The sequence below is a fragment of the Tripterygium wilfordii genome, chromosome 16, assembly GCF_013401445.1.
Source record: "Tripterygium wilfordii isolate XIE 37 chromosome 16, ASM1340144v1, whole genome shotgun sequence".
In the NCBI taxonomy this organism is placed as follows: domain Eukaryota; kingdom Viridiplantae; phylum Streptophyta; class Magnoliopsida; order Celastrales; family Celastraceae; genus Tripterygium; species Tripterygium wilfordii.
This window is the reverse complement of record NC_052247.1, coordinates 1,311,139-1,333,096: the sequence shown is the minus strand read 5'-3', so window position 1 is coordinate 1,333,096 and position 21,958 is coordinate 1,311,139. Positions and strand designations below refer to the sequence as shown.

Genomic DNA, 21,958 nt, shown 5'->3' with positions numbered 1-21,958 from the left:
AGAGAGAGACCTAAAACTTGAAAAGCTTAAAATGAGATTTCATTAACTGTTCAAGTTCACCATTCCCATTCATAAGAATTGTTCATTTACCAAATAGCCAAACAAATCTCCACAACAAGACCATTCTGAGCAACCTCATTCGTTTGACAGTTTGAAGAAACAAATCATTGAAATGATCAAACTGGCCAACCTCATTCGTTCAGGTGCAAGTGCAACGCTAGTTTGACATCCATATAGGGCATTCAGTACCTTCGCACCCATTAGTTTAAGAGAATGGTTGTGCTGATTAATGATCACTCCTACTTTATGTGTAAATGAATGCGTGGGACGTGTAGAAGAACTACAGGGAATCACATGTCTGCAGCCAATCTTTCCGGATCGGCAGCAGGTTCAGACAGTGTGCCCTTAATCCACCTCTCCAGCATCTCTAATGCAGCCTTTGGCTGGTCCATGGGAACCATGTGACCTGCATCATGGACCTGTTGGCAGGCATATCATACAATTTCATTAGCACCAGCACTTATACTTTGGCCAACATGAGAAAGAGAGGGGGAGAGAGACCTTAAGGAAAGCAAGAGACCCATAGCTCCTGAGTACCCCAGCTTCTGAACCATCAACTGTGAAAGCAACTTCAGGAGATGCCACAAACTCTTTCTGACCAGACCACTCCATGGCATGAACCCATCTTGAATTACCTGCTCACATAAGATACACTAATGCACATGTCATACTAATATTATGTCATCTGATCGCTTGTACAACAAAATATCAGAGGGGCATAATAACGTACCAAGCCAGTTGCAGATGAGATCATATTCTCCAGCATATACAAGCAGCTTGATTCCATCCTCAAGAAGAGCAGGAATGCCCACCTCAAGATTCCTCATCCAGTCAACAAGCATCGCCTCATACACTGTTGGACTACAAGAGACAAAGTCTAAGTCTGCAGGAACACCAAGTGCATCCCTAACAGATTTCTGACCCAGAAATTTCTCCAAGTTTGAGAAGTCATAGCAAAGGCTCCCCTCGCATTTCTTTCGAATGTCATAGTACTGCAGAAAGTAAACATAGCTGGTCATATACAACCTCTCATTATTGTACTGTATGCACTCACATGATGTTGGAAGGCAAATTGTTTCTAGACTCAAGATATGGTCATAGCATAAAATCCACTCACAGAACTTTTTCATGCCACATAAATGCAGAGATAACACAGTAGACAGTAGCTGGTCATTATACAAGCAGTCATGGTTGTTTAGCGCATTCACAACATCAATATGAAATTGTTTTTGCAGACTCAAGATTCAAATAAAATTATGTATTGGACAGAATTTTTCTAAAGTACAACTGAATAGGAAAAAAAAAATGTATAAAAGGGGAAAAACACAAAAGCCATATTTTGTAGGGTTTTAAACTTTTAATCATCTTTCAGTAGTACATACAACACCCACCTTCAAAAAATATTAAATTAAATATACTGTCGGTAAATAAAATACTTAAGTTTTGGCATTTCCATCATAAAGGAAAATATGGCATATCTTGAGGCCAATGCTACTGAATGTGCTAATAATGCACTTCACAAGTTCACATACAGTTTCTGTTTGACTGGCTTTCTAATGCATCAACAATTTATTAGAGAGAGAGAGAGAGAGAGAATATCATAGCAGTTCATACATTTGTACCACCATTAAGTGCCATGATGCTATTGAATATGGCATCGCAAACATAATATGAAGCCACACAGGAGACTGTACCATCAGTGCCTGAAATTAAAACCAAAAGCTTAAGCAGAATTATTAATAAAAAAGTTTAATGCCTAATAAATAATGATACCATTTTTAACTGTAAGAAACAAGAGATATCATCCTATAGAACAAGATTTTTATTTGTTCCTTTGGGGTAATAACCTTTTTTAATGTAGAGAGAGAGAGAGAGAGAGAGAGAGAGAGAAATCCTTGAGAAGAAGGGGTTATATTTTCTATTTTTTTTCTTTCTTTGGGGTGGGGTCGGGTGGGGCAGGGGGATGCGAGAAAACAAAAAACAATCTGAGATGGCGTTACCACAAAGCTTTACTGCCATTTCACAAACTGGAATGACTTTGTTGATACGGTCGTAATCGGACTTCTTAATTATGCCCATCTCCAATGCATAATCTGTGTATGCTTTATACTGAATTGCAGGATCAGTAAGCCCATTACCAATGGCAAATCCCTGTGGAAACAGTTTGGGTTGAGATAAACAAAAGTTAAACCAAATAAATATAGTCATAAGGAGAAACTAAAGACATACTTTCAGGTTTATATGGATTCCTTCTTTAGCTTTGTTTCCTCTGTGGACTCGAGCAGCAAAAGCAGGAATATAATGCCCAGCATACGATTCTCCAGTAATGTAGAAATCATTGTCTTGAAGTTGAGGATGCTCCTCAAAGAAGGCCTAATATAATAGAAGCCAATTTAATATTGCACTTGAAATTGAGAGAAATAAGCAAAAAGATAAACAACTCTCGTGCACAAGGCTCCCGCAGTGGGTGGAGTCCGGAATAGACAGGATGTATGTTGACCTTACCCCCATATAATATGTGGAGAGGCGTGTTTCCAAGAATTGAACCTGTGACCTCTACCACTAGGCCACATGTTCGCATGTATTGAGAGAAATAAGTCAATCAAGATTTTTATTTCTTACCAGATATGATTCATGAAAGTTTCACTTAATCATCCTATTAATCTGAAACAAGTGTAGGAGTGGGGGCGGAGAAGGGGAATAGTCTACCTGTAGAAAGTCATATAAATCATTGCTAACTCCATCTTCATTGTGACGAATGTCGTGCCTATCAGAACTATAACTAAAGCCAGTTCCAGTAGGCTGGTCAACATATAGAAGGTTTGATGCCTGCACAATCAAATTAGCATTCTGTTATTTCTTGATAAGTTTCTTTTATCTTTTGTTTCTCAATATAGTCAGTGTGTGGTCTTATCAGTAAGTACATCTTATCGTTGAACTTTTGTGATCTCTCTTTTGTGTTTTGCAAGAACCCTATCATTTCTCATGTATAAAAGTAGAAAAAATCTGCAATAGTGCTTTTGAACAGAAAGTGGAAATGAGAAAGTACGAAACATCAACAGTTTTGAACTCTAGAGTAAGTGAAGCACGAGACAGAAAAATCGAAATGAAGTAGTATGTAAACATTTTTGTTTCAATATGTATACAAGATTATAAAAGCAAATATCACCATGATCAAACTGCATTTCATTACCTACAAAACAAACATTCTCAAGCAATTGTTTTGAAAAGAAAGCTTCAGAAGGTTCCAGGCAATAAAAATTATATATCTAGAAACACAGAATCAAATTTGAAACATATGAAAATATTATTCCTCAACATAAGTGTTGAAACAAACGCAGGTTGATTAACTTCCCTCTATACAACCTGCTTTGGTACTACTTCCTTTAAATCAAAATAATAGAGACAAGAAAATTGGAATGAGTATGAGTGTATGGCGAACAAACAGCCCGGTGCTGTTAAGCTATGACTGGATGAAACAACATGCACTAGCATCAGTGTCAAGAACATTAAATCTAACAAAGACTGAAAAGGTTTAGTTTAAGAGAGAGAGACCTGGTCCCAGCCATACTCATTCCATAGAAGAGACATATTATCTGCAATAGTGAAGGGACCATTTTCATAAAACATAGCCAATTCACTACTGCATCCTGGCCCTCCAGTTAACCAGATTACAACAGGATCCTTCTTGCTGTTGCGTGATTCGAAGAAGAAGTAAAACAACCTACAAGAAACAAATAGAAGAAGTCAGCAAATAACTTAAATTTCAGAAATAAGTAGGCACAAGGACTAAAATATAGGCAGGAAAGTAGTTGTAGGTACCAAATGAAGAATTTCTAAAATATCCTATATAGCTATACCGATGTGGGAGAGTTAGGATGTTAGGATTTCCCCATCCCTCTCACCCACTAAAAAAAACTATTCTAAGAAATAGCATAACTCAATTTATAAATATAGCATGACTCATAAAGAGGCTTTGTGATTTATTATTATTCCTTTTAAGGAGGATAGGAGACCAGGACTAACAAATCTAGTGCTGAACAGTAACACAATTAAAAATATAATTAAGCACTAGAACCAATCTGACAACTCATTATCAACCTTACAGGAAAGAAAAAGGCTTCCAATTTTTACTCACTGAGAAATATAATAAAAAATCCTTCATGTATTCTGAAATCCAAGTGAACAGAAAAACAAACAAGGGTTCAGTTTCAGTTCAAATTTATGTGGTAGCAAAATAATACCATTCCATGCCTCTGCGCATGACACCACTAATAAGATGCCATAGATAACCAATATAAATGTCTAATTTGTTACTTTTGTTTTAAATTTATCCATTCAATGCAGTAATCTACACCCAGATTGGAGACCACGGATAGTAATTCTATTTTTCTTATCCATCAATTTACTTCCAGCTCGAGCTCAACTATATACCGAAAAGAAACCATTAACCTCCAACTCAAATGAAATCATGCAAGTCTCGAATAAAGTACACGGAAGCAAAACGCAAATACGTAGACAATTCTAGTGTTTATCGCATACCTAGCATCATGCGAGTGCGCAACCTTGTAATACCCAGCGTGATGCCCCAAATCCTCCACAGACACCGCACTCTCAGTCAAATTAGGAAACCTGAATCGCCTCTCTACGATCCTCGGTTCTTCTACAGAATCGCGGCCTTCTATCACATTCACATCCTCTTTTGGGGACAAATTCAGCTCCCTAATCATCTTCTCCGCTTTCACCTTCGGGAAATTCGGCCTCGCGAGTTGAAGATCGTCGATCAGGTTCGCGCTCGACAGAGAAGAACAGAGGAGAAGTGGCAGAAGAACCAGAGAGACCAAAGTCAGTGTCTCCATCTTCATTGCTAAGCGACAGAGTTGCTGCAACTCTGATACTGGAGGAGTGTTGCGAAGACGGTTTTGGTTTATGATATCCAAAGAAGTGGAAAGTAACCACAACTCGGAAGAGGGAAAAACAAAAAAATTGGTTTCGGGTTTTTTATAACGGGTGGGACAATGACACCACTTTATGAAATATTTATGTCTCCCCAATTCCAAACCGGATTGAATTTTAGTATATACTTAATTGATCAAATTGGATTTGTTTAAATTCGAATAAATTCTCACAATAACCTAATTTGGATTAAAAATAAGATAAGTTAATGGAACACATTTTTTATGTTTAGATTCAGATTCATTTTAAATCAGACAAAAAAAATTTGTTTAGATTCGAATTTCGAACATATAATTTATATCAAAATTTGATTTAATTTAGATCGAACAAATTTCATCATCCGAACCAAACAAATTGTAGCTTTTGATAGGGATTGCCAACCTAGGAAGTTTGTGGGCCGACCTAAGGGCCATGGCAAGCCTTGATTGAAAACATGAAAGATTCGTTCGGACAAGTTCAAACTTGATTGGGAAACTTTAATCACACCTCGGTTTTTATTAAATACACTCCTTGTTAATAGTAATCCATGAAAACTCTAAACTTTTATAAATACACCCAAACTACATAAATTTGAGACATTTTACAAACACACCCTAATACTCGGACGACAACAACACCATGATTGACCGTGGGTGCTCGTGAGGAAGAAGAAAGAGATGATGATGGATAGGGTGTAAAGAACATATGTCTTCATAAAAGACAAAGTCAAAAGCATATGTCTTCAAAAAAGACAGTCAAAGCAAAATCGAGGTACACTTAGTATAAATCGGGTTGTGACTAAAGCTCTCTAACTTCGGATTCAAGCTTTTGATAAATACATGGCAAACCTAAGTGACAGTGAATCACTACAACATTAATGATTTGTCTCCTCCACTTTAATTCTCTTCTCTAGACTCTTTTCAAAGCCATGTGGGCCGAAAACCCAAGCAGACCAAGCCCGGTCCGCGAAGAGGGGTTGCAACTAATTTTGACATCCATACAAGGGCATGCAGTATCTTCCTGCTCCTATTAGTTTAAGAGAATGGTATTGCACACTGCATGGTGCATAGTATACTGAGTGACTTAATAACCATATAACTAATGATCACTCATACTTTATGCACAAAATTTGTACGAGGGACCTGGAGAAGAACTACGGGGAATCACGTGTCTGCGGTCAATCTTTCTGGATCAGCAGGAGGTTCAGACAGTGTGCCCTTAATCCACCTCTCCAGCATCTCTAATGCAGCCTTTGGCTGGTCCATGGGAACCATGTGACCTGCATCATGGACCTGTTGGCAGACATATCATGCAATTTCATTAGCACCAGCAATTAACCATTGGCAACCATGAGAGAGAGAGAGAGAGAGAAACCTTAAGGAAAGCAAGAGACCCATAGCTCTTGAGTACCCCAGCTTCCGAACCATCAACTGTGAAAGCAACTTCAGGAGATGCCACAAACTCTTTCTGACCAGACCACTCCATGGCATGAACCCATCTTGAATTACCTGCTCACATAAGATACACTAAGGCACATGTTATACTAATATTATGTCATCCGGTCACTAGAACAGCAAAATGTCAGAGAGGCATAATAACATACCAAGCCAGTTGCAGATGAAATCATATTCTCCAGCATATACAAGCAGCTTGATTCCATCCTCAAGAAGAGCAGGAATGCCCACCTCAAGATTCCTCATGCAGTCAACAAGCATGGCCTTATTCACTGTTGGATTAAGAAAGACAAAGTCTAAGTCTGCAGGAACACCAAGTGCATCCCTAACAGATTTCTGAGCCAGAAATTTCTCCATGTTTGAGAAGTCATAGCAAAGGATCCGCTCACATTTCTTTCGAATGTCATAGTTCTGCAGAAAGTAAACATAGCTGCTCATATACAACCTCTCATTATTGTACTTTATGCACTCACATGATGTTGGAAGGCAAATTATTTCTAAACTCAAGATATGGTCATAGCATAAAATCCACTCACAGAACTTTTTCATGTCACATAAATGCAGAGATAACACAGTAGGCAGGAGGTGGTCATTATAAAAGCATTCACGGTTGTTTTATGCATTCACAACATCAATATGAATATTGTTTTTGCAGACTCCAGATTCAAACATCTCTAAAGTACAACTGAATAGGAAAAAAAACAGATGTATAGAATGGGAAAAAGACATATTTTGTAGGGTTTTAATCATCTTTCAGTAATACCATACAACACCCACCTCCCAAAAAATATTTAAATGAATATATACTGTCAGCAAATAAAATACTTAATTTTGGCATTTCCATCATAAAGGAAAAAATGACATATCTTGGGGCCGATGCTACTGGATGGGCTTATAATGCACTTCACATACAAGTTCACTTTGAATGTTCTAATGTGTCGACAATTTTTAAGAGAGAGAGAGAATATCATAGATTCATACATTTGTACTGATAGCTATATAGCTGTGCTGATAGCTGTATAGCTGTGCTGTATAGTTAGTCAGATATAGCTGCTGTTAGTTAGTCAGATATGATAGCTGTATAGCTGTATAGTTAGTCAGATATAGCTGCTGTTAGTTAGTCAGATATAGCTGCTGTTAGTCATAATATTAGGCTTGTATTATGGAACAATATGATATTTAATAAGAGGTACTCTCACAAGGAGAGGGGGGAAAATTGATAGCAATATTGACATGGTATCGGAGCAAGGTTTCTGAACTACTTTGCTCTCTGATTCTTTGGTTTTCTTGGCCTTTTCTTGTGTTTAGCCCTTGATATCTGGGTCTCTTGGATTTTGGCTTGTCTAGGCTTGCTGTTGGAACGATCCTTATCTTTCTGTTCAACAGCTCTTTGATTTTCAGATCTACTGCGATTTGTTTTCTTGGTACTCTTGGTTCTTTGGTTTTCTGATTTTCTGGGTGCTGGCATAATTCCAAGCTTGCATTATTCTTGTGTTGTCAAATCATTGTTTCATCATGTCTACAAGCAACAATGATTCGTTCAATATTCGATTCACTGGTAAGAACTATTCCTCCTGGGAATTTCAGTTTCAATTATTTGTCACAGGGAAGGACTTATGGGGTCTAATAGATGGAAGTGATCCAGCCCCTACAGATCCTACAAAGTTGGCTTCTTGGAATGTCAAAAATGCTCGTGTGATGACATGGATGTTAGGGTCTGTTGATCCTCTTATTGTCCTCAATTTGAGGCCATATAAAACTGCGAAATCCATGTGGGAATATTTAAAAAAGGTTTATCATCAGGACAATTCAGCTAGACGTTTTCAATTGGAGTATGAGATTGCTTGTTACTCTCATGGCAATCTCTCCATTCAAGATTTCTTCTCTGGTTTCCAGAATTTGTGGGCAGAGTTTACTGACATTGTTTATGCTACAGTACCCGCTGCATCTCTCTCTGATGTTCAAAAAGTTCATGAGCAAAGTAAGAGAGCTCAATTTTTAATGAAGTTGCGATCCGAATATGAGGCCATTCGCTCCAATTTGATGAATCGTGACCCACCTCCATCCTTAGATGTTTGCTTTGGAGAATTACTTCGTGAAGAGCAACGTCTTCTCACACAAGCCACTCTTGAGCAGGGGAGGTTGGGTACTAATGCTGTTACGGTTGCTTATGCGACTCAAGAGAAAGGCAAAAATAGAGATATGCGGAAAGTGCAGTGTTACAGCTGCAAAGAATATGGACATATTGCTCTCAATTGTAAAAAGCGATTCTGCAATTATTGTAAACAACAAGGGCACATCATCAAAGAGTGTCCTACTCGTCCTCAAAAGCGCCAAGTCAATGCCTTTCAAGCTGTAGTTGGCACTCTGCCTGATGGACAATCTCCAGAAGGGCACAACTATCAATTTATTGCTCCAGCAGTGTCTACAAGCACTCCTACGGGTGCTGGGTCAGCAGTTCTTACTGCTGATATGGTACAACAAATGATTGTTTCAGCATTTTCAGCCTTAGGGCTGCAAGGTAAAAATAATACATCCTCTCAACCTTGGTTTCTTGATTCTGGTGCATCAAATCATATGACTAGTTCATCTCATATGCTTCAAAATGTGCGTCCGTATAATGGTTCATCACATATTCAGATTGCTAATGGAAGTCATTTACCTATTGTTGCTGTTGGTGATATTACTTCATCTTTCAACAATGTTTTTTTGTCACCGGGACTTTCTACTAGTCTTCTTTCGGTTGGTCAGCTGGTTGATAATAACTGTGATGTCCATTTTTCTCGTGATGGTTGTTCTGTGCAGGATCAGGTGACGGGGACGTTAATCGCGAAGGGGCCTAAAGTTGGGAGATTGTTTCCACTACATTTTTCCATTCCTAGTGTCGTATCTTTGGCTTGTACTACTGTTAAAACTAAGGGTGATGTATGGCATAAACGTTTGGGTCATCCAAATTCTCTTGTTCTGTCTCACGTATTGAATTCTGGTTTGTTGGGCAATAAAAATCATTTCACTTCCCACAGTCTTAAATTTGATTGCTCTACATGCAAATTAGGCAAGAGTAAAGTCCTTCCTTTTCCTTCTTCTGGCAGTCGTGCTAAACACTGTTTTGATATTATCCATACTGATGTTTGGGGCATTACACCTATTATTTCTCATACTCACCATAAGTACTTTGTGACATTCATTGATGATTATAGTAGATTTACTTGGGTATATTTTCTACATTCCAAGTCTGAGGTCTTCTCTGTTTTTAAGACCTTTTTGGCATATGTTAATACACAATTCTCTTCAGGTATTAAAGTATTACGATCTGATTCTGGTGGGGAATATATGTCTCACGAATTTCATGAGTTTTTGAAACAAAAAGGCATTATCTCACAACGCTCTTGTCCTTACACGCCACAACAAAATGGCGTAGCGGAACGCAAAAATCGTCATCTTTTAGATGTTGTTCGGACATTATTAATTGAGTCTTTTGTTCCATCTAAGTTCTGGGTTGAAGCTTTGTCTACTGCAGTTTATTTAATTAATAGACTGCCATCTCAAGTGTTAAACTATAATTCTCCATACTTTCGTCTTTTCCACGAGCATCCGAGTTATCATTCTCTACATACTTTTGGTTGTGTTTGCTTTGTGCACTTACCATCTCATGAGCGTCACAAACTTTCTGCTCAGTCTATTAAATGTGCCTTTATGGGTTATAGTGTTTCTCAAAAAGGTTTTGTTTGTTATGATCCATGCTCTAACAGATTTCGTGTCTCTCGAAATGTTATTTTCTTTGAGGATCAATACTTCTTTCCTACTCACGTTGAGTCATCTCCTACAGCAGCACTTCTTCCTACTTTTGATGACTTGCCCTCTCCTCCTGATCGATTCAAGCCTGGCTTTGTGTATAAACGACGTCAACCAACTTTACCCCTTCCGGAGATTGATCCATCACCTGAGACTGTTCAGACAGCTCCGCGACGATCTACCAGAGTCTCGCATCCTCCTGATAGGTATGGTTTTTCTCACACGTCTCTCACCGCTACTTTATCCAATATTTCAATTCCTTCATGTTACTCCGAGGCTGTCAAACATGAGTGTTGGAAAAGGGCGATGCAGGAGGAACTTCACGCTCTTCAGGAAAATCATACATGGGACATCATTCCTCGTCCATCTACTGTTAAGCTCATTGGGTGTAAATGGGTTTACTCAGTTAAACTTCGTTCTGATGGGACTTTGGATCGTTATAAGGCACGGCTGGTTGCTTTGGGTAATAGGCAAGAATATGGGATTGACTATGAGGAGACATTCGCTCCTGTGGCAAAAATGACTACGGTACGTACAATCATTGCTATTGCTGCTTCACAGAGTTGGCCACTTCACCAAATGGATGTCAAGAATGCTTTTCTACATGGTGATCTCAAAGAGGATGTTTACATGACTCCTCCACCTGGTCTATTTTCTACCTCTACTTCAGAAGTGTGTAAGTTAAACCGGTCCTTGTATGGATTAAAACAAGCTCCTCGGGCATGGTTTGAAAAGTTCCGGTCTACCTTACTTAAATTTTCATTTGTGCAAAGCCAATATGACTCGTCTTTGTTTATTTGCAAGACCTCCGCTGGTGTTGTTTTCCTACTCGTTTATGTAGATGACATCGTGATCACTGGTACAGATTCCTCCTTGATTGCTCACCTTCAACAGAAACTTCAAGACTCTTTTCACATGAAGGATCTTGGTCCTCTTACGTATTTCTTGGGTTTGGAGATTCATACTGATACTTCTGGGGTGTTTGTGCATCAACATAAATATGCCCAAGATTTGGTTGCTTTGGCTGGTCTTCAAGATTCTTCCTCGGTGGATACCCCATTGGAAGTCAATCTTAAATACCGTTGTGAGGAGGGCGATCTTCTCCCAGATCCTAGTATGTTTCGGCAGTTGGTTGGTAGCTTGAATTATTTGACTATTACACGACCTGATATCTCTTTTGCCGTTCAGCAAGTTAGCCAATTTATGCAGTCTCCACGACATCTACATTTGGCAGCAGTTCGTCGTATCATTCGATACCTGCGAGGTTCTTCGAGTCGTGGTTTGTTTTTTCCTGTTGATACTCCTATTCGTCTTGATGCCTTTAGTGATGCTGATTGGGCAGGATGTCCTAATACTCGTCGTTCTGTTACGGGTTGGTGTATGTTTCTTGGAGAGTCCCTAATATCTTGGAAAAGTAAGAAGCAAGATCGTGTTTCCAAATCTTCGACTGAATCCGAGTATCGTGCTATGTCTGCAGCGTGTTCAGAGGTTGTTTGGCTTCGTGGGCTACTCGCTGAACTTGGCTTTCCTCAATCTGATCCCACTCCTCTCCATGCTGACAACACCAGTGCTATTCAAATTGCTACTAATCCAGTATATCATGAGCGTACTAAGCACATCGAGGTGGATTGTCACTATATCCGAGACGCTGTGGATACTCGTGTGATTTCTCTTCCGCATGTTTCCACCAACCTCCAGATTGCTGATGTGTTTACCAAGGCTATGACAAGGCAACGTCATCAGTTTTTGGTTGGCAAATTGCTGCTTCTTGATCGCCCAGCATCAATTTGAGGGGGGATGATAGCTATATAGCTGTGCTGATAGCTGTATAGCTGTGCTGTATAGTTAGTCAGATATAGCTGCTGTTAGTTAGTCAGATATGATAGCTGTATAGCTGTATAGTTAGTCAGATATAGCTGCTGTTAGTTAGTCAGATATAGCTGCTGTTAGTCATAATATTAGGCTTGTATTATGGAACAATATGATATTTAATAAGAGGTACTCTCACAAGGAGAGGGGGGAAAATTGATAGCAATATTGACATGTACTACCATTAACTGCCGCTATGCTATCCAATATGGCACCGCAAACATAATATGAAGCCACACAGGAGACTGTACCATCAGTGCCTGAAATTAAAACCAAAAGCTTAAGCAGAATTACAATAAGAAAAGTTTAGTGCCTAAAAAATAAATACCATTTTTTAACTGTAAAAAAAAAGAGATATAATCCTATAGAACAAGATTTTTTATTTTTTTCCTTTGAGGTAATAACTTTTTAATGTAAAAAAATGAGAGAGAAATCCTTGAGAACATGGTTTTTTTTTTTTTTTCCTTTCTTTCTTTGGGGTGGGGTGGGATGGGGCAGGAGGATGCAGGTAAACAATCTGAAATGGTGTTACCACAAAGCTTTACAGCCATTTCACAAACTGGAACGACTTTGTTGATACGGTCATAATCGGACTTCTTAATTATGCCCATCTCCAATGCATAATCTGTGTATGATTTATACTGAATTGCAGGATCAGTAAGTCCATTACCAATGGCAAATCCCTGTGGAACCAGTTTGGGTTGAGCTAAACAGAAGTAAAACCAAATAAATATAGTCAGAAGGAGAAACTAAAGACATACTTTCAGGTTTATATGGATTCCTTCCTTAGCTTTGTTTCCTTTGTGGACTCGAGCAGCAAGAGCAGGAATATAATGCCCGGCATACGATTCTCCAGTAATGTAGAAATCATTGCCTTGAAACTGAGGATGCTCCTCAAAGAAGGCCTAGCATGATAGCAGCCAATTTAATCTTGCACACATAATATGTGAAGAGGCCGTTTCCCGTAATTGAACATGTGACCTCTAGATTGCACCCCTGCAACTCTACCACTAGGCCACATGATCGCATGTATTTGAGAGAAATAAGTCAATCAAGATTTTTATTTCTTGTCAGATATGATTCATGAAAGTTGCACTTAATCATCCTATTAATTTGAAAAAAGTGTAGGAGGGGGCAGGAGAAGGGGGATAGCCTACCTGTAGAAAGTTGTATAAATCATTGCTAACTCCATCTTCATTGTGGCGAATGTCGCGCTTATCAGAACTATAACTAAAGCCACTTCCAGTAGGCTGGTCAACATATAGAAGGTTTGATGCCTGCACAATCAAATTAGCATTCTGTCATTTCTTGATAACTTACTTATCTTTTGTTTCTCAATGTAGTCAGTGTGTGGTGTTATCAGTAATTATGTCTTATCGTTGAACGTTTGTAATCTCTCTCTTGTTGAACTTTTGTAATCTCTCTCTCTTGTATAAAAGTAGGAAAATTCAGAAAGGGGAAATGAGAGAGTATGATAAATCAACAGTTCTGAACTCCAGAGTAAGTGAATCACGATACAGAAAAATCAAAATGAAACAGTATGTAAACATTTTGTTTCGATATGTATACGAGGCTATAAAAGCATAAACGTACAAATAACACATGCATGAAGTATAATTATGGTATACTGCAACCAAGGAACATTAAGTTTGGAGGAGTTTGACTTCAGGACTCCTTCACTATGGGTATATATAGGGCTGTTAGAACCGGTACCTGGTCTCTGTTCGACCAAGATACCCGGCAAAACCAGACCCTTACCAGCCTTGGGTTGAACAAGACCCACAGACTGAACAAGGAACGCTGTACCGTCGTACCCTCCCAGCAAGTAAGAGAAACTAATTTCCCTTTTGGGTGGCCCTAGAATAGGCAATCTAAAATCCACACCAAGTCCCGACACGAGATCGTAGATTCTCCAAAGCAGCCCAAACCGAACGAGTTCATCACTCTTTCGGTTGACTTGCCAAGAAGTCACCACAGTCGGCGCATCAAAGAACTCACTGAGAGTTACCGCGTGTTGCATTACCTACACTGGCAAACGAGGACATCCAACTTTTTTAACTAAGCTTGACTGGAACATAAATACCCACAGCTTGACTCTTAGATCTAATCAGTAATAATACTAATGGTGCAGCAAAGATGAAGCCAAAAGGCATTATTGTAATGTCTATAAATATCTCAAGAAAGCAATGTTCGGATCTCTCAGCAGAGTGGATCATACCATCTCCCATGACCAATGTTGTGAAAGTCCAGTCCACAAATCATTCAACCATCAGAACAGTGATCCTTCCAAGAACACATACTTCAAAAGAAGCAAAATTTGGTGTCTCTTTAAGAAGAATTAAAACATGCTTGAACTTTTATTTCAGTCCAGTACACTAAATACTTCCGATTCAACTCCCACAATCATATGCCTAAGTAAGAAGCAGAAAAATTGTTCTTATAAAACAGCAAATATCACCATGATCATACTGCATTTCATTACCTACAAAACAAACATTCTCAAGCAATTGTTTTGAAAAGAAAGCTCCAGAAGGTTCCAGGCAATAAAAATTATAAATCTAGAAACACATAGTCATATATGAAACAAATGAAAATATTATTCCTCAACATAAGTGTGGAAACAAATGCAGGTTGATTAACTTTCCTCTATACAACCAGCATCGATGCTAGTTCCCTTAAATCGAAATAACAGAGATGAGAAAATTGGAATGAGGATGACAAACAAACATCCCGGTGCTGTTAAGCTATGACGGGATGAAAGAACATGCACTAGCATCAGTGTCAAAAACATTAAATCTAACAAAGACTGAAAAGGATTAGTTTAAGAGTGAGACCTTGTCCCAGCCATACTCGTTCCATAGAAGAGACATATTATCTGCAATAGTGAAGGGACCATTTTCATAAAACATAGCCATTTCACTACCGCATCCTGGCCCTCCAGTTAACCAGATTACAACAGGATCCTTGTTACTGTTGCGTGATTCAAAGAAGAAGTAAAACAACCTACAAGAAACAAATAGAAGAAGTCAGCAAATAACATAAAATTTAAGAAATAAGTAGGCACAAGGACTAAAATATTGGAAGGGAAGTAGTAGTTGGTACCAAATGAAGAATTTTAAAAATATCCTATTTAGCTATACCAATGTGGGGGAGTCAGTGTGTTAGGATTTCCGCCTCCCTCTCACCCATCCAAAAAAAAACTATTCTAAGACATAGCATAACTCAATTTATAAAATATAGGATGACTCAAAAAGAGGCCTTTTGATTTATTATTATTCCTTTTAAGGAGGATGGAAGACCAGGACTAGCAAATTTAGTTCTGAACATTTAGACAACTAAACATAAAATTAAGCACTAAAACCAATCTGATAACTCATTATCGACCTTACAGGAAAGAAAAGGGCTTCCAATTTTTATTCACTGAAATATAATCAGAAATCCCTGAAACCATTTTTCATGTATCCTCAAATCCGAGTGAACAAAAAAAAAGGGGGTTCAATCTCAGTTCAAATTTTTGTGGAAGCAAAATAATTTCCTATTAAGGTCCTGTAAAGTAAATAATACCATTCCAAGCCTCTTACTTATGTTTTAAATTTATCCATTCAATGCAGTAATCTGCACCCGGATTGAAGACCATGGATAGTAATTCCAATTCTCTTATCCATCAATTTACTTCCACCTCGAGCTCAACTAAATACCGAAAAGAAACCATTAACTGTAATGATTTGTGATGTTGATGAGATGGGAAACTAAGAGAAGGAAGAGACCAAATGATTAATGCATAGATTTATGACAGAGAGGAAAGAGAGAGAGCATAGAGTTTTTCATTCAAATTTCTTGACAAAATACAAGAGCTTGTGTATACACATATATACAAAGCTGCAACGGTAACATTACAACGGTATTATCGGGACTCGGGCACGTGTGCTTTGGTTTTGGTGCATATATTTTAACATTAACCTCCAACTCAAACGAGATCATGCAAGTCTCGACTAAAGTAAACGGAAAAGAAAAACGCAAATATCTCGACAATTCTAGTGTTTATCGCATACCTAGCATCATGCGAGTGCGCAATCTTGTAATACCCAGCGTGGTGCCCCAAATCCTCCACAGACACCGCACTCTCAGTCAAATTAGGAAACCTGAATCGCCTCTCAACGATCCTCGGTCCAGCTACAGAATCGCGGCCCTCATCTATCACATTCACATCCTCTTTTGGGGACAAATTCAGCTCCCTAATCATCTTCTCCGCCTGCACCTTCGGGAAACTCGGCCTCGCGAGCTGAAGATCGTCGATCAGGTTCGCGCTCGACAGAGAAGAACAGAGGAGAAGAGGCAGGAGAACCAGCGAGACCAACGTCGGTGTCTCCATTCTCATTGCTTTGCAACTCTGATACTGGAGCGAGTGTTTTTGGAATCCTGGTGCGTCGAACCTATTTGTTGGGCCCCGCTTTGACATGTGGCTATTAGTGATGCGTATCTGGTTTTGAAATGCGGGGCCTACAAGTAATAATCCGTTCGATCCGGTCTTTATACATGGGAAATCCTGAGAAGTGGGCCAGCCCGGGTTGCGGAGGTTTCGTGGGCTGTGCCGGAAACCCCGACCTAACCCATTATGATATAGTGGATATTTATAGCCTGGTCCGTTTTAGATCTCCAAGGAGGGGCCTCTACAATCGGTTTTGATCGATTTTTTTTCTCGATTTTTGACATAAATTTAACTGATTAATCCGACCATTTGGCACATATTTTTTTTGGACAAATCTACCTCTAGGAGATCTTAGGGGCCAAAATTTGGATGGTCGGAGTCCTAGTGAAAAATTTTGAATGATAGGGATCTACTATAAGTTATTTAAGACGAACAATTAACCTTAATCAAGATTCTAATAAACATTTCTATTTTTTTTAAAAAAATTATGATGTGTTTTGATAGGGTTTATGAGTCCAATCATATATATTTTATGTCCAAAAAAAAACCATTGCATGATTTGGTACATCTCCTCCCCTCATGATGTTGACCAAATCATCTTCTTCAAGGATTCCAGTCCATTTTTTACTGTATAGGAAGAATCTCAATCTTTTGCCTCGACAATGATGCTGTAACTAATATATAGATTCTTCAGACGTACATTGAAGGTTTTCTTAACAATCTACGTTCAAGTAAACTGAAGTTAGTAATAATTACTGAATTGCATGCAGTTCAGGAAGAAAATTTGTAAATGTCATCCACCTGCACCAATTAGCCCATCTCACTACTTGATATATCATCATTCATCATTGCTTATCTAATCATAGAGGCCTTCATCTTGCCAAATATCTACTAAAAAATCTACCATCTCCTGCATAATCAGAATAACAAATCATGTTAAAGCGGTGCGACGGAGAAAAAAAGAAGAAGAAGCTCACATAAACAAGGGAACCCATATGTTCTACTGAAGACTGAGCCACACAACCACCATTGAGAAACAAAATACTGTTTAACAAGACAATGAAGACCTATACTTAACACACCCAAACATACACAAACCATCGCTATGTAGTAACGTAAACATGTATGTATGCATGCATTAACACCACAAACAAACTTACAGTTAAAGAGATTGGCTCAGAGAACGGATCATTCGTCAAAAGCAACTCTTCATATGTTGTTGACCAGCTGCAGAAGAAAATTTTCAGCAGTTAATTTCCAAACACTCATTGGCAGAAAGGAGATAATCAAAGGAAACTAAACTACACACGATTTCATTACGTTTCGCTCTCTTTTTTTCTCTGTTTTGTTCTCCTTGATAAATTAGAAGATAGCAATTACCCAAACCCACGTCTAATGTTTCAATAAGGATTTCCTGCAACCTCCCCCAGTATGCGTATTGAATCATACCACCCTCAATATATTGCGAAAGGCAGGCTGAAAGTTTTTTCTCAGGTTGTACCATGATTTAAGTAATAAATAACACCATTTTTAAAGTGTAAGACCAAGTAAGATGAATTTTTTAACTGATGATGTCTTAAACTAGAATGAAAATTGACCTTGTTACGTAAGAAAAATGGAAGGCACAGCCAATCTAACGTTCACAAAAGGCAAAAACATTGTGATTTGAGACGCAATTTAAATATCCCATAACAATTGCTCATGTAACCCGATGAACTTTTGTTTGTACAACTGTAACAGGACCATGGATTCTCAAATCTCAGGACAATAGGCCCCATCCACTGGACTTTTTCACTTTCAAATTTCACAACACATGCCCACACACACGTAATACCCACAATAAACAAAAATACAAAATACCTTATTATTTGATCCTTTTCCATTCTTTGAGGGTGTTGAGATTGATCCCCAACCCATTTTCTTCTGCTCTCATGCCAAGCAATTGCAGCTATACAATGAATTGAGCCATATCAGTTCAAAGAACAACATGCAAAGTATGAATCATGTCTTGACAAGAAATATAGCAAACTATATTTTGATGTGTAAAGGTGAATTGAGCCATATCAATTCAAAATACGGGGATGACTTGTGGCTAGGGGAAAAAGGCCAACCAAGATCGGATATAGCTGGTTTTCCACGAAATCTATTTCAGTAGAGTGAATGATGTCGATGGCCCGAGGTAGAGCACTCAATGGGCTAGGGTGGCCCCATTTTGCCTTACCAACCTCAGGAATCCGCCTACACGTGTTGCTTGTACAGCTATGTCGGGAGTTTCTGAGATGAGTTGAAAAGGTAGTTTACTTGCTTACTTCTTAAGGAAAAGACAGACTTCGTCTTCTGTTGTCGAGAAAAACATGCAAAGTATGAATCAGGTCTTGACAAGAATTATAACAAACTATATTCTGAGGTGTAAACAGATCCCGTATTGTTTGGCAACTGGAGATGAGCTTACAAACTTACAAGAAGGTATAACAGGTACTAATGGCAATAGCTTCATGCAATTACACAAATATATCAACGGATTAGGCTTGTTATGCCTTGGTTATGGCCAGCCTAAGCGTCTGTAATTTTTCTATGAACAGCACAGGAAGGGGCAGTTTTAGACAGGTTTTAAGCAAATCCTATACAATCACGGATGCCAATAAAATAAGTAGGATCCAAATGTTAGTTAGAAAAATAAGTACATCAAAATTAAGGTGGATTACTCTATTAAAGTTTCTTTTCAGGGTCTCATATTGTGAAAACACTAAATCCTCACTTCTTCTAAATGGTGACGTCACAGAGGAAAATATGAAGAAGATTAATTGTGCTAAACATAATGCTCATGAAAACAAGTTGGATGAAAAGTCGTGGCTGAAGTATCCTGTATTTACATTGGGGGGAGAGGCTTCACATCTTTGGGGGTGGAACATATCAATATAAATCTATTCTTGAAATCCCATCAATGAAATGTATCTTGCAAGGATGGCCTCTCAATGGCCCATACACTATGGTTGCTGCCTTGCTCGCTCTGGGAACTTTGGTAAGATGATGAATTGCTGGGAGGAAAGACCCGAAGTTCATATGGGTTGACTTAGATAGGTTATTATTAAAAATTCAACTAGTTCCGTCTTCTCACCTCTTAAATTTCGTTTCTGAATATTTCTCTAAATTCTATAAGTTCACTTATAGGTTTAGAATCATGGGAATGTAATCTTCTAGTCCAAGGGGTCATAAACAGAAATATTATTAAGTTATTATACATACTGCAAATTGTACCAAAAAAACTTTTGCACACAAAAAATATTTTCCTTAAGAAAATGGTGACAGATAAAAAATAATAGTTACTTTTAGCAATAACGATGAGCTTTTTTCAAAAATTGGAAAAGATATTGAAGGCAATATCTGGTATTGATCATCTATGAAGAGGGATTTACCATGATTGACAAAAACAGGGGTGCTTGTATCTTTATTGACAGATGGAGAGTTGCTCACGTCCTTTTCCTTGAGCTTACTTCCATTATCGGCAGATGACGAGCACATCAGTTGTTGCTTCTCATTGGAATGGAAACTTACAGTATCGAGCTCCATCGCCATTGCACTGAAAGACCATGCCCTTCTGCTATTATGCAGTACTTGTACGCAAGTGTTTGCTTTATTAAGTTGCCTCAAGGATCTATCAAAATACACAGCCACTTCGGAAGTAGCAAAGCCTTCAGAAGGAGAAGTGCTCAGCATAAAAATGTTCTGCATGGTAAACAGATAAAGGAGATTGAGATATACCAAATCTAGGTGTTCCACCATATGGATAATTTGTTGTCTAACAAGTAATAAAGAAACAAAGGACAATATACTGGCGTGATAGTTTCAAAATACAAGTTTGCCTATATATATTTATGCAGTTTAAGACGCTTTGGCAACACGTATATGACTTTACTTTCTGCAAATAGAGTCACATCATTTACATCTAATTCAAGCTCTATTGCTGGCTCAGAATAGATGCCTCAGGAGTTGAAATAAGCCCATAACACTCCCAACCCAAAAAAGAGTTATTCAAAGAAGTGGTAAGGGGCACCAATAGAGCGATCATTTGACAAAATTTTGAAGCTTTACATGTCCTTTCCACAAAGAAAAAGGAAAAGAGAAGCATCAAACCACCCCTAATTCAACAGATTCAAGTCTTCACAATCCAATTGCAACATCTAAAATCTCATGAAATATGTAATAAATGCTAAAGTTCTAGCTAATTTCTTGCTATTATATGCAAGTGCAACGTGTAATCTATTCATCGAATTGCACATGTTCCTCATTCAACCTTAACTCACATCGCCATAGTGCCGGATTTATCCCAACAAACAAAAATCAACTCCCCATCAGATCACCCATCAAGTTCAGACCCTAAGACTCACTGACATTGCTCCAAGATTCCAGAAACCATCATTCAATGTCTCATACACCCCCCAAAGAACATTTCAAGGAAGAAGATGACTCAAGAACCCGTCAATCTTGTTTTTCCTTCTCTTTCGAAGAAAATAGCCAGTTCTTTACCTTAAAACTTCGTGCATTTCATTCATTGATATTAGACCCATCTTCAACCTTTTACCATAAAATATCAATTCATCTACAGCTTCTTGAAAGACACGGTAAACTAATTCATTCCAAATGAAATCAAATCAAGTAGATTGAAAACACAAGATATCCAATTCATTCCATCTTAAAAGGTGAACCCACAAAGGAAAATCATATCTTGAATCCATTTACAGTAAATGCATCTAGCCGTAAAACGTATATGAAAATATATACCCAATAAAATCTATAACATACGCAGAAACAATAAAGATTTCTGGGACACACCTCCTTGAAAATTCTTTGGGATTACAGTTCAGGAGCAGCTGTGGATGTTTCTTTGTAGATCTGAGAGAGGAAGAGAGATAATATAGAGAGCAACAAAAATGGGTTTGGGAATTTTACAAGTCATTTTCTCTGTTATTTCTTATTGTGTTTCTGGACCTGCACTGTCATTGGCTTCCTCTCTGTCTTCTTCTCTCTCTTACGTGGATGTGAGTTGGCAATGGCAACGGATAAGCCACATTTTTCACGCATTGAAGGCATTTACTATAATAACCTCCACCAACTTCTAACAAAAATCTTCTTTTCAAAGGGTGTTTTAGTCACCAAAAACTTCATGGTTGTCATGAATAAATGATAATTTCTAACATTCTCAAAAAGGGAAATCCATTCAATTTGTATTCAAAATTTATCATATATATGGCTATATGCTACTCTAAATTATCTATAAAACGGACCTATGTGAAAAGAGTGAGCCTGAACTGGTATGTAATGATATATGGAAATTTAATAAAAGAAAGAAAATGTTGTTTAGTTGGAAAAATTAAAAGCCAATTATTGATAAATCAAAACAAACCTTATTATAAAT

At 38.1% G+C, this 21,958-nt stretch overlaps 4 protein-coding genes across 7 annotated transcripts; 1 reads left to right on the top strand and 3 right to left on the bottom strand.

Annotated features, from left to right (window-relative positions):
- Positions 1-68: 68 nt before the first annotated feature.
- LOC119980492 (serine carboxypeptidase-like) lies at positions 69-5,038 on the bottom strand. Of its 3 annotated transcripts, none has more exons than XM_038823202.1 (9): positions 4,603-5,038; positions 3,616-3,784; positions 2,770-2,889; positions 2,290-2,433; positions 2,061-2,211; positions 1,675-1,763; positions 791-1,052; positions 581-695; positions 69-479 (listed from the first exon to the last, which is right to left on the bottom strand). In XM_038823202.1, exons 1-9 carry the CDS (start codon positions 4,923-4,925, stop codon positions 428-430), a joined length of 1,425 nt encoding a protein of 474 aa, XP_038679130.1. In that variant the 5' UTR covers positions 4,926-5,038; the 3' UTR covers positions 69-427. The 3 variants fall into 3 exon arrangements, with proteins under 3 accessions (XP_038679130.1, XP_038679128.1, XP_038679129.1); XM_038823200.1 differs by having other exon boundaries at positions 562-695; positions 4,603-5,037; XM_038823201.1 differs by having other exon boundaries at positions 562-695; positions 2,061-2,169; positions 4,603-5,037.
- A 508-nt stretch (positions 5,039-5,546) lies between these two features.
- Positions 5,547-16,587, bottom strand: LOC119980336 (serine carboxypeptidase-like). The gene is made up of 10 exons (XM_038823000.1): positions 16,166-16,587; positions 14,948-15,116; positions 13,271-13,390; positions 12,875-13,018; positions 12,646-12,796; positions 12,293-12,373; positions 11,461-11,465; positions 6,599-6,860; positions 6,370-6,503; positions 5,547-6,287 (listed from the first exon to the last, which is right to left on the bottom strand). Exons 1-10 carry the CDS (start codon positions 16,570-16,572, stop codon positions 6,159-6,161), a joined length of 1,602 nt encoding a protein of 533 aa, XP_038678928.1. The 5' UTR covers positions 16,573-16,587; the 3' UTR covers positions 5,547-6,158.
- On the top strand, positions 7,508-9,427 carry LOC119980334. The gene is made up of 2 exons (XM_038822998.1): positions 7,508-8,970; positions 9,255-9,427. Exons 1-2 carry the CDS (start codon positions 7,965-7,967, stop codon positions 9,290-9,292), a joined length of 1,044 nt encoding a protein of 347 aa, XP_038678926.1. The 5' UTR covers positions 7,508-7,964; the 3' UTR covers positions 9,293-9,427.
- Positions 16,588-17,127: 540 nt separating the features above from the next.
- On the bottom strand, positions 17,128-21,535 carry LOC119980335. Of its 2 annotated transcripts, XR_005463857.1 has the most exons (6): positions 21,376-21,535; positions 19,959-20,268; positions 18,403-18,490; positions 17,703-17,769; positions 17,344-17,452; positions 17,128-17,263 (listed from the first exon to the last, which is right to left on the bottom strand). XR_005463857.1 is itself a non-coding variant. In XM_038822999.1 (5 exons), exons 2-5 carry the CDS (start codon positions 20,257-20,259, stop codon positions 17,399-17,401), a joined length of 510 nt encoding a protein of 169 aa, XP_038678927.1. In that variant the 5' UTR covers positions 20,260-20,268; positions 21,376-21,535; the 3' UTR covers positions 17,192-17,398. The 2 variants fall into 2 exon arrangements, 1 of the variants encoding a protein (XP_038678927.1); XM_038822999.1 differs by having other exon boundaries at positions 17,192-17,452.
- Between the last annotated feature and the right edge of the window lie 423 nt (positions 21,536-21,958).